The sequence below is a fragment of the Pieris napi genome, chromosome 12 (assembly GCF_905475465.1).
Source record: "Pieris napi chromosome 12, ilPieNapi1.2, whole genome shotgun sequence".
In the NCBI taxonomy this organism is placed as follows: Eukaryota; Metazoa; Arthropoda; class Insecta; order Lepidoptera; family Pieridae; genus Pieris; species Pieris napi.
The window spans coordinates 213,768-226,581 of record NC_062245.1 but is presented as its reverse complement, the minus strand read 5'-3'; the positions used below and the strand labels follow the sequence as shown (position 1 = coordinate 226,581).

The 12,814-nt window shown below is 34.9% G+C and overlaps 2 protein-coding genes across 2 annotated transcripts in view; one reads left to right on the top strand and one right to left on the bottom strand.

The window, feature by feature from the left end:
- Positions 1-12,814, bottom strand: part of LOC125054815 (serine/threonine-protein kinase D1) — a 30,122-nt gene that overhangs the window by 7,285 nt on the left and 10,023 nt on the right. Inside the window, exon 2 of the mRNA XM_047656928.1 lies at positions 1,007-1,142. Within this exon, the coding sequence (XP_047512884.1) occupies positions 1,007-1,129 (123 nt within the window). The 5' untranslated portion in view covers positions 1,130-1,142. The remainder of the gene's footprint in view (positions 1-1,006; positions 1,143-12,814) is intronic.
- Positions 4,393-12,612, top strand: LOC125054817 (juvenile hormone esterase-like). Its single transcript, XM_047656931.1, has 6 exons — positions 4,393-4,475; positions 6,113-6,270; positions 6,399-6,703; positions 10,385-10,597; positions 10,865-11,671; positions 11,803-12,612. Exons 1-6 carry the CDS (start codon positions 4,427-4,429, stop codon positions 11,969-11,971), a joined length of 1,701 nt encoding a protein of 566 aa, XP_047512887.1. The 5' UTR covers positions 4,393-4,426; the 3' UTR covers positions 11,972-12,612.

Sequence of the window (12,814 nt, the reverse complement as noted above, 5' to 3'; positions counted from 1 at the left end):
TAAATAATAATTATTTATTTCTTTAACCAGATTGTCAGAAGTCAACTGTGTTAGTTTCAATTGTCTTAAATGTTAGGTAGGCCTATGAAATTAGAGATAAGTATAAAAATTAAAAAAAAATTGCGTATTGGCGATGAGAACCTAGAGAAGCTTGTCGTGATTGGCAAAACCGAAGGCAAAAGATCGCGTAGACGTCCGCCAACGAGATGGACCAATCAAGTTAAAACTTGTCATCCTCCAAAGTATACACAGTTCTAAAATCGCAGGACCGACATTTATTGAGGATCATTATTCGCGCCAGATCTTAATATACAGCAGAGCACGATACTATACTTTAGTTCAGGTAAGTACTGCTTCAGCTTGTTCCTGCTGCCAAACACTGCTCTAAAAACGTTTTTTCTAAATTTGAATAAAACTTGAAATCTGTTAGGCCGAGATCCGGTATATATCTTGTAGCAAGGCGATTGTCTGTCCGTGCAGTGGGAGCTCGTGCGTTGTCGTGGAGAAGCAACGGGAAAGAGCGATTGGCCAGTCTTGGTTGTTGAATTGCGAGCTTCTACATCATTGTTTGCAATACTTGGCAATAGAAATCTGGCAACGCTGTTGTCCTATTCAGTAAAAAGCTGTGATGTATAAGTCCGGCACTGGTCCACCAGACAGTGACCATCATCTTCCTATTATTAATCTGTTTTTAGCGTACTGATTAGGTGCCGTGCCCTGGTCCACCCACTGAGACGAAAACTTACCGTTGTCGTACTGGATCCAGTCGATTCGAATAGAATCGAATAGAATCCCTTGTTTCAATGCCCATTCAGTAAAGCTATGCATGCTTCAATCCATAGATAATTAAATATGTAGATGATGGTTATAGAATCTCTAATTACATACATAGGTATATACCTTTTATTATATTAGTTAATCTATATCAATTTAGAGGTTGAAAATTTACGTTAATAACATTATGGGGGTTCGAATTGCAAGGGTTGGGTTCTGCAATTTCAACTACCTTATCGTGTACAAACTTGACAGCGAGCTCCTTAAGGTGTGCGAGCGTGAGCCGATGCGCAGGCGCCGACACCGCGTCCCGCAGCACACCCAGCTGAAAGAGGAACGTCACCTCGTCCTCCATCCTGTGCTCCCGTCTGGAAAAAATCATAAGATAAAATAAAATAAATACAGAATCAATATTCAATATTAGTTTTATTCCGTAGATATTAAATCATGTGTTAAGGCCCTATCCCAGCACGAATTGCTGTGTCAGTGTCTCGAGGTGGACTACGGGGCGCAGTTGAGAGCTGGAGCACTGAGGCGCGCCGGCCCGTAAAAACAATGTTAAACATTAAATTTATACATTAATTGATTAATTTTTTTTCTGAAATGGATTACTTGGCTTGCGATAACATAATTATATCGTGTAAATTTCAAAATCATGTTCTATATACATTTTCGTCATAAAATTAATTCAAAGTGTCAAAAATTGGCTATGTTTGCATTTTTTTCTTTCAAGCGAAGTTATTTAAATTGTGTATCGATCTATCAAAATGGATATATAAAATGGAAAGAAACAATGTACTTTTTTGGAGTTAAGCGATCATAAAGGGCCTTAAGTAAAGGCAACTTTCTATATAGCTATCGGCTTTCGAAACGGCGATACATTTATTTACGATCAGAACCCTTCAAAGTAAAAAAAAACAAATATCAGTATTGCCAAATATAGAATTTTCTATAGATTCGCAGCTCGATGTAGGATAGTTATAGTTTATAAATGAGTCTTTCGAATTCTTTCGCAAAGTATTTAGATTTTTTATACTACATTTATATATATTCGATAAGTTGTTTCATTTGGAAATATTGAGAAATAATAATATTTACTGACAAATTTTCCCTATGGCGTTGTTATATCCGGTAGCAAGTTAGATCGATAATTTCGTGGTGTATAATTGGCAAAAAAATTAATATCCAAAGTTCATGAATTTCATTATATTATTGCAAGACGATGGCGTGACGAATGGAATGACAAGTTTCTTTGTATTTGCTAAACAAATTAAAGTAGTAGGTATACAGTGGCACAACCAATATTATTTCGTACAATTTCTTATAAGGATTCCGTCGTTATAAAGTACGAGTAAAGTGCTTAAAGGGTTCTAGGAAGTTCAATTAGTTAGTGACGCCACGATTTTAACAGGAATTGCTAAGGTAACTTTATCGTGACATGTTTCAGGCATTTGTAGGCTTTCGTCTGAAGACATCTAGTACCTAAATAGCCTATGTATTAGAATAACTAATTAATTAGGTATTTTTCACGATAATTTTAATACATAAATCTTTTAGAACCCACCTTATATAGTCTCGAGCGATTAAGTACTGACCCTATGCATAAGATAACTTTTATTGCTATTTTATTACTATAGTGACATCACATCGCACGGTTCGAGTTCACCAATAACATGTCATACATCCATCGCCAAAAACGTAAAGCTGGCAGAGTTTAGGTGAAATGACTATTAAGCATCAGCCGCAGCCGTACTTGCACAGTTCTTGGCAGATGCACAAATCGCAGGGTGTTTACTTATCTTCTTATTGGGACACATGGCACGGGTTATCTTGGGTCACGTTAGCGCTGTTTCTACAGGACGAGACAAACAATAACAGGATTTCTGCTCCACGTGGCGATATGTGACGATCACGACTTTAACGACACATAACTTTGGCTCTTACGGGCGCCACGTGTACCGATAGGTACATTTGATTATACCAATTTGTTTCGTTTTCCTTGCTAGATTGCACCGGCAATGCAGAAGATAGCGGAGACAAAGGTTGCGACTCCCGACCCGGCTCGTATCCCTGCTGTCACTATACGGAATCATTGTGCATTGTCTTATCAGTTCACTGACTAGTGGCCAAACGCCAATCCGTTTCGAAGAACCGAAAGCGGAATCCGATCAAATCGACGCAAATGACACAAACTGAATTAGTAATGCAGCTAGCTTTTTGTTGACGGTCTTAAAAATAATATATTTTTATAAGATCACTAAATTATTTATGTACACATCTTTCGTTCAATGTACAGACAGGAATTCCTTTTCATTTTGCCATGTTGCATGAATATATAATTCAATCAAATTTTAAATAAATTTATCGCGCTTATCATTCGCGGGTCAGAATTAAGTGTTAGTGATAATGGTGCATCGCTATTCTCTATCAGCTTCTAAATGACTCCAAAATTTTGGCTCATTCGCTTGTGGGTCGGCCGTTATCTGCAGTTGACACGTGTAAGCTCACTTCCTACCTAATTCGCTCAATATTGTTACTTCTGCGGAAGGCTTCGAGACTGAAGGACTGTATTTATTTTACTTTCAAAGTTAATTCCTCAAAGTTGTTTAGTAACATTCATTTATATTACTCGACTAGACGACAGACACACGAGAGTTTATTGCCGCCTCGTGTTCGTTACGACTGGCAAATAAAGACGAACAAAGTAAAGTGTACTTTACAATTTAGTTCTTAATAAACAGAACGTGCAAATCCCCGTTAATCAGTTCCTATAACAAATTCTGAACTCGGCTGGCTCTACTACTACTTGTCTAAATATAAATTAGTTAATTTACTGGAAATCTGTCAGAAAGTTAAAAATGTCAAGCGAGGGTTAATGACATAGGGCTTAGTGGCTAATCACAATATCGAGGCTCTACCGTAGGCGTGGCTAGCGGATCATCTGTCCACAGAGTATAATACACAGATGTGTCGCTGTATCTAACTCACATTTTCGATTGAATTGAGACTCGGACACGTAAAAGAACACTTTAGTTGCGTAATAAAACTTTAGTTTATAATAAACACAACACGACAATTTTATTATTAAAATTATGTTCCCCTAAATAACATCAAATTTTGTAGAATATTGGTGTTAACATATCAATACTATGAGAAAATAAACGCATACGGTTGAAGAGAGATAAATTTCCTTCCCGTTGTCAGACAACAATGTGTTAATTTTAGAAGAACAAAGGACTCCGCACGCTGCTCAGATCTCGGGCCAACAATCTTAAATGCATCACAGAGTAATAAAGATTGTCTGTTCATTTTATATGTATCAAATGATAGCGCTGAATTGGGAAAATCTAAAAATATATAATTAATCGCATCGCTTGTGTTATAATCAAAATGTTACCTTAATTTAAAGGTTACACGTGTTTTCCATTGAATTCCATCAATTAATTGATTGATAAACCTTATCCATAGCAATTACCTGAATTTTTGATACTGATACGTAATTAGTAGATGAGATATTTATATTATTTACTTCTATATGAAATCGTTGCATCCGTGAGGTTTGCTCCTCGGAGGCATCGTATGATTACACGAGTGGTAACATTTCGGGAGTATTTATAAGACGGTGCGCGCTCGAGGCGGGCAGTGTGTGACGATGTCGCGGTTTGTGATTAGCGTAATTACTGTTCTCTGTGTGGCTTTCGGTGAGTCCGTGACTTATATTACATATGGATATTCTACAAGAATAACAATATATTTTTATTTAACACTTTCATTCAAACGTTAAATTAAATAGTAAGTTTTAGATTAATATTTAAAGCAATTGTTAATCAGGAACGACAAAAACTTAATGTATTCTCTAAGAGCGGAAACTTTAATTTGTTTGCGTATTGCAAAAAATTATGCGCAAAAATATGCGTAATTATGACAGGTGATAAAAATAAATTGTTCTCTAATATATGTAATGAATTAAATTGATAATTCTTATATAATTTATTTCACACGAGTAGTTACCTAATTTGCATATTTAGACCGATCAGCGAGATTATTTTAATTTGTTACAATAATGTAAGTCAGGCCTAAACACATTATTATTAACTTGTTAATTTATTTATTAATATAGAACTATGCTAAGAAATTAAGTCACATTGACTGGCAAAATAGGAACAAAAGTGCGGTCTGGGTCTAGACTGTCGAGTGGAGGAATGTTGCAGGTAGATGTAGCTGATAGTGCAAGGTCACCCCGCGTCCATTTATCACTGCACTGGGCCACAGGGCAAACTTTCCGAACAAATATTATTATATATTCAATTTCTTCGTTATCAATAAACATATCCGGGAATAATAAATAGCAAAGGAATTTTTGTATACGAAACAATCTCAAAGCAACAAAAAGTTACCATTATAGACGGTAATGTGCATAATGCTCAATTAAGAAGTGATCTATCAAGACGTCACAAACATTATACGTGAAACAATCAAGTTACATATACATACATTTATATATATATATACGCTTACTCCTCACTCATCACAATTACTATTATTAAAGCTATCCACGGTCCGCTTCACAACACACTTTTTTTTAAATAACGAACTATGGAATCGACTCCCAGTGAGAATCTTGCCTGGGAGATACAACCTCCATGAAGTGTTTAGAGAAAAAGTATACTTCTCAAAGGCCGGCAACGTACCCACTAAAATGGGTGTCCATGGTCTTCAATGACTGCCCCTTTCGAGCGTCCCGTAGGCTCGTTATATAGCTATATAACTAATAGCTATTAGTTAAGAGAGATAGTTAGCAAGGTTCATCTCTAACTTAAACAGAAAAAAGTCGAGTGGTGTAGTCATGTTTATTTAAATGTAGAAATAATAATAAAAAAATGATAATATTCATAATCACATTATTTTCGTAGCTCCGTAGCATGTGCTACGGTGTCCGCTACACAATGTACAGAAATTCATTTACTTACAATTTAGTATTTTTTTTTACAATTTAGTAATTAAGTTGGCTCTTTATTGCCACTAAATTAGGATTGTGATGTTTTTATATACACACACATAAATATATACCAGTATAATTTAATGATTACGGCAGCAAAAACGATTTTTTGTTAATATACAAATCGCACCGGTTCGCTCTCACACTAAGGTCGTTCTCGACACGTGTCAACCGGTTTAATTAATACTTATTGCCGTCAAACCATACCAAAATAGAATTGCCATTCGACCCTGCCTTATGATATTTACTGTTTTATATACAAGAAGCGAATAGAGTTTTCCCTAAACAAGAACTATTGCACGATAGCATCTATTCTCACGATAGTTTCTATTGTTTCAGGCCATGTTAGCACTAGGTCAACAGAATGTGACGTGCAAACGCGCATCGAGAGCGGTTTGATTTGCGGCAGCCGAAGGTGGGCGGGAGGCAGCACGGTCTACGCCAGCTTTAGGGGAGTTCCCTACGCTAAACAGCCGCTGGGAGAACTTCGGTTTAAGGTACACAAGAAACATTATACAATATATTTCATAAAATTATTAACATGAGTTTCCGTCATTGATTAGTCTAACGTAACTAATAAAAAGTAAACGTACATTTTCTTTAACAACGTGTGACTATCTCACAGGAGCTCCAATCGGCAGAACCATGGGATGGATATTTAGACACATTAGTGGAAGGTCCAATTTGCCCTCAGCACGATGTGCTATATGGTAGATTGATGCAGCCCAGAAATATGAGCGAAGCCTGCATCCACGCTAATATCCACGTGCCCATCCATGCGCTGCCGGGTCCCTACCAGCAGAAAGCGAATCTTCCTATCTTTGTCTTTGTGCACGGAGGCGGCCTCGCGTTCGGCTCTGGGGACAGTGATCTCCACGGCCCAGAATATCTTGTGCAACGAGAGATGATTGTCATCACATTTAATTATAGGTGAGTTATCAAGTACTTAATAGTGAATTAGTATGAATTTTCAAAAACAATCGAAACGTATATTGTTTTTCAATAAAATCATGAGCGAAAACGATTACAGAATCCGAGAGATAAATTATTGTTTATTATAGTCTCACAGATTTATAATAACAAGTACTCGGTAGACTAGATCAAACCGTATTCAGCAAGCATAGTGTATAAGGTTATCTAAGAGAATAATCGCGGTACACGCATCAGAGTATTTAAACATACTAGACCTGTGATGAATTTGCTTTATTTGCTTGATACGTTGGAAATAGATTTTTTTATTAAAGCGTTGGCGAGTAAGTAAGACAACATTTAGAATAACATACCGGTTATATTGACCAAAATCAAAGGTCCCGGCTGAATTCTATTGTATTAGGTACTTAATAACAACGTCATCGGTTGTTACGACTATCGGTTTATACGACCAAATATGATTTTAAATGTATATAAAAAAAATATTTCACGACCCTCGACGACGAAGACGAGTATGTAGATCTGCAGCTTACATCGATAATGTCGATACAGCTAGACTTGTTTATTTTAGTTACTTTCATAGCTTAATGACTTATGGCTTATTATTATGGGGTCATGCTGCTGATGTCGAAACTATTTTCATCCTGCAGAAGAGGGCTATTCGTGCAATCTATAATAATTTAAAATGTAGGGAATCTCTGAGAGATAAATTCAAGGAAATTAACCTTTCCCTCGCAATATATTTATTTAAATATTATGTATGTATTTAAAAAAAATGTTAAGTTTACTAGAATAGAACATAGGCACAATGTTAATACACGGAACAAACGCAGGCTGCAATTTCCCCGAACTAGACTACCTAAAGTTAGTAATTCTTTTTTGGAAAACGGGATATTTTTCTTTAATAAAATCCCAGAGGCTCTTTTATCTCTGCCTTTCAATAAATTTAAGAAATGTATTAAAGAAAAGCTGTGTAAAAAGGCTTACCATAAAGTAAACGATTATATAGTTGATAATAGGGCCTGGGACTCGTGCTAGACAGGCTACTCCTAGTTAATTTGCGATATTTGTTTTAAAATAAGTGTTGTTTGATGATTGGCTATTTTAAAAGAGTACCGAGAGTTTTTTACGCCGGCTTTTTCTCTCGGCCTACACCCTCTGTCTTCTTTGCCGATGAGTAGAGATGTCTACCGATTCAAATTATTGACGTGGAATGAGTGATACCTGTATGTTATGTTCCATAGTAAATATACTTTATTTTATTTTTATTTTTCATGCTCGCAGAGACTTCAATCCATTGATATTTGATAGTGTCGCACCGTGAAGCTGAACAAACTTTTTGAAATTTAAATATAAAAAACATGGGCCATACTTGCAGTTCACTGTGTGTATACATGTTTAATGTTTATGCAGTGATTGAATTGAAAATGACCAAGAAAATTGATATTTATTATCACAGTAGGTAGTCGTATAGACCCTAATCTATATACATATATAAAAATGAAACCCGTTTTCCGTTGTCACGACATAACATGAAAACGGCTTGACTGATTTGGTCAATTCTTTTTTTATAATATTCTTTGAAGTACGAGGATGGTTCTTACGGAGAGAAAAATTTAAAAAATTGAGTGAAAAAGTCTAAAAACACTTTTCTATATTCCCATACATAATATTCGTAATAATACTTAAAAGTCAATTTGAACTTTAATACCATATCATAAAGTTCAAGTGTTAGTGGAGGGGTTCCGGGAAGGTAAATTTAAATTTTTTGACATAATGTATTTGTTGTCTTATCAACTTTCTTTTTTTTATCTTACCTAGACCGGTGTCCCAAATAGCAGAATAAGTATTTAAAACAAGTAAAGAATCGACTGTTAGGCGGTACGATGTTCGCCAGGCCAGCTAGTATATTAATATATACCCTAATATACTAATATATTACATCTATTACAAATCAATAAACAACTATTAAACAATTTTAATTGTAAAATTTATGACTTCGTTCTATACAGCTTAAATTTTTGTAGAGTGTTAAATACTTAATGGAATATAGTAAGCGATCAACAAATTATCAAACATTACTTTTTTATATTTCGGATTAAACAATTAGTTTTTGATATCTGCCTTTTAATTATAAAGTGGGCGGGTCTGACTGGGTTCTGTAGGGCAGTGATAAGGATGTTAATGTTGATGTGGGCCAAGAGCGGCGCTCGCGCAAGCACTTGTTTGTAAACAAACTCAGCACGTGGACGTTGCATAATAACACTTAAACTTTTCCGTTTAGCCTCTTATTTATCATGTTACATAATTTAAGTCCATTCTGATAATTTTTCATATACAATATATATTATACATATTTGTTTTAATATCGAAAACGCTGCTAAGATAGACCCTCTGACACATGGATCATTTATATTTGAAATGTTGACCTTGGTTTGTCCAAAATAGTGTGACTGCTACAACGGCAAACAATCTATAGAATCTTATTACACGACAGGTTTGACTGCTTACGAATTATGTAAAATAAAATTATTCATAACACAACATTTTACTGTTAAAATGCCCCATCCAACGCTGAGAGCCAGCTGAGACTAAATTCAGTATTGTCATTTCGAATTAGTAAAATACCTATAATATATATATATTATATGTAAGGAAAATATTTTCCTATACAAACTCTTTTTATATTTAATATTTTTCTTCTTTGCCGTCTGATCGACGATGTTTAATTTGTCACTTGACATAATAGATGTTAGATGTTTTAATTTTTTAATTTTATTATTTTATAAAACCTAGAATATAGGCTTTAAATGTTGTTTCTTTTGTATTCACAGAGAAACGCAGTTGCGCCTTATTTATTCTCAGTAGTCGTATAAGCGATTGATACCATTATATATATACAGTGGAATATCTATAACTCGAACCTCGTTTAGTCGAAAAAAATGGCCATTCCCTTCCGTTGGACCCTTAAATACGCGGTAAAAAATCTCGAATTAAATAAACTTTGTAACTGGAACAATATGTTATTTCAATGCGAAGTATTGATAATACATATTTATACTCTATAACTCTAATTTCAAAACGGAGACTCCGTAAGTCATAGTTAGTAAAACATAATGACGTCTTACTTGGAATTGCCCGAAATAGCAATAAAATCCAAATAATAATATGTTTTAAATTATTAAATTTTTTACTACAAAACTTTAGTTGAATTATTCAAATTCGACTCTGCAAATAGAATACGAAATATATAATATAATTTTAGCAGTTAAATCATTAGTATCTTGAAGTTCTTATTAAGTCGATTTTTTTTGCATTCTCTTTCACATTCGAGTTATCGAGATTCCACTGTGTATTAAATTATCGAAGATTACATTGTCTATATCTATCAAAGCAAAGTAACACGTTAGAATTCAGCGTGTCGTTTAAATTCTTGTAATCGATAAAGAAATTCCTAAGCGTTGAATGAATTACGGGACTTGTACGACCTGTGGGTGAAGAACATGCTCTATGTAGAATAGAATAGTGGGATTTGCACGTATTAATCTATTACGAAGACTTTTAGCGCATAAACAATATTACAACTATTTTCTTAGAGCTGTTTATTTTTTGTAATTTCATTAGAATTAGAATATATTTAAATTACGTGTTGCAAAAAAAATTGTTTACATTTATTTTCAGGTTAAACGTGTTCGGCTACCTTTCCCTTAATTCATCAAGTATTCCGGGTAACAACGGCCTTCGTGATATAATTACCCTGCTTCGCTGGGTGAAAGCAAATGCTAAATGCTTCGGTGGAAACCCAGCAGACATTACCCTAGGCGGACAAAGTGCTGGAGCAGTCAGTGTTCACCTTCTAACCCTGTCTAAAGCCGCGGCAGGGCTATTTAACAGGTATGTCTCTTCATTTTTCTTAATTGTGACGGTAATGCCGAGGGGCACAGGGTTGTTATAATAAAAAGTAAATCTAAAAATCGGTACGTAACACTACTTGATATTGTCGCAATCGAAGCATATTTCAATTAAGAAAAAGAAACAAAATAAAATGCTTTTTGCATATTTAATGTTTTCGGGAATATTCAAAAATTTACTATTATTTGCTAGTGACAAAGCTAACATAGGCGAAAGAGCAATCAAATCAACAATATACGTTAATTTCAGAGCAATACTTATGAGTGGGACGGCGATATCTAGCTTTTACACCAGTTCACCCATCTACGCTCAGTTCGTGGGAAAACTGTTTCTCACTAGCCTCGGCATCAACACAACAGACGCAGAAGAAGCTCATCATCAACTTACACAATTGCCCATAGAACAGATCATGCAAGCTAATAAGTTAGTACAAGACCAAATTGGGATCACCGCATTCTTTCCGGTAGTAGAAACTTCTTTACCCGGAGTCACTACAATCATCGACGACGATCCAGCAGTCTTGTTAGCCAACGGCGTCGGAAAGGATTTGCCGTTATTGGTTGGCTTTACCAGCGCTGAATGTGAAACATTCCGACCGAACTTCGACAATTTAGACATGCTGGCTCGAATACAAGAGAATCCAATTATGATGCTACCTATTGATTTGATATACAAACTTCCACCAAAGGTATCGTTAGATTCAGCGCAAAAACTGGAGAAACGATACTTCAATAAAGAACCGACGATGGATAAATATATAAACGCTTGCTCGGATATGTTTTACGTCTACCCCGCGTTACGATTGGCGAAAATGAGAATGTCGACCGTCGATGCAGCGGCCATGTTTCTCTACCAGTTCTCGTATGATGCAGTGTTTAACGTCATCGAGAAAGTGAAGGGAATCCAGTTCGATGGGGCAGCTCACATAGAAGACCTGACATTTATTTTCAGGACAAATTCATTGCAAAACTGGCCAGGTTTCAGCCCACCGGCCAACGAGGACTTGACAATATCCGTGTGGATGACGAACTTCGTACAAAACTTTATGAATTGCAAGTAAGTTACGCAAATAATGCAGTGCACATAAGAAAATGTTTCACACCATTACTATATTATATACATTAAAATCTTCTCACTTTTATATTGACACTCAACAACCAATAAACAGTTAAATATGTTTATTACAGTGAACCCACTTGCGAGGGATATCATGTATGGCCGTCGGTCAACCAACGATCCAGTATACATTACCAGAACATTCGAGACCCACAATTCTATAGATACGAGAAGATCACTCAGGACCAACTGGACATGATGCAATTTTTTGAAGAACTGCATAATAAGACCCAAACTTAAATTTTCAGTCAATGTGTGTGTGAGAACTAATTTATTCTAACTTAGATTAGAAATTTACTTATAGAAGCTTAATCTACACGATTTTTTGAATATCAACACTTCATTTGATCGTGTTTCATCATCAGAAGATCGTAAAAAATGTATCCATTTGAGAAACCTACGGAAGAAGAAAAACGCCAGATTTATCATGCATGAAGTTTTATATATTTAAGTGCCTAAATGTATTTATTATAATGAAAGGGCAACGTTGCGTTGATCGACAAACACGACGAATAATTAAAAATATATAAAATTAGGGCTTAGACCGAAGAATAAGCATTGTACCAAATTTTGATCTCTTTTATATAATCATTTACGTTTTCATAATAATAAATTATGATCGATCTAATATTTTTCATACATGAAACCCAATTTGTGTTTATCACAGTGGCCAATCTGGATAGAAATCCTCATTTAGTCATGATTATTAATGATGTATGTATGTATTACAAATTTACTTATTTAATGTGTATCGAAATGTGATAAATGATGAGTCAATCATAATTGTAAGTAGTTGTTGCCTTTGAGTGACATTGGAGTGTTTGTGACAGTTTGTTGTGATAATTCTGAATGATTACTAATGATAAAAGTATTAATTAAAACTTTTGGTTTATTTATTATAAAACAACAATTTTACTTCATAATATTATATTAGCGCGTCATCATAACAAATAATTAAGTATTACAATATATTTACAATCTATTGTATTTTTAATGTATCTATTCATTTTTATAGACACTCTATTTGATTTTGATTCAAAGATTAAGATTGTGTAATTTGCAAATGCATCATATTTGTCGAGT

What these genes read in the sequence shown, in the direction of transcription:
- LOC125054817 (XM_047656931.1), top strand. Translation starts at nt 4,427, where the DNA reads ATGTCGCGGTTTGTGATTAGCGTAATTACTGTTCTCTGTGTGGCTTTC. An exon ending in GTCATCACATTTAATTATAG is followed by an intron (nt 6,704 to 10,384) that starts GTGAGTTATCAA and finishes ATTTATTTTCAG; the next exon opens with GTTAAACGTGTTCGGCTACC. An exon ending in GCGGCAGGGCTATTTAACAG is followed by an intron (nt 10,598 to 10,864) that starts GTATGTCTCTTC and finishes CGTTAATTTCAG; the next exon opens with AGCAATACTTATGAGTGGGA.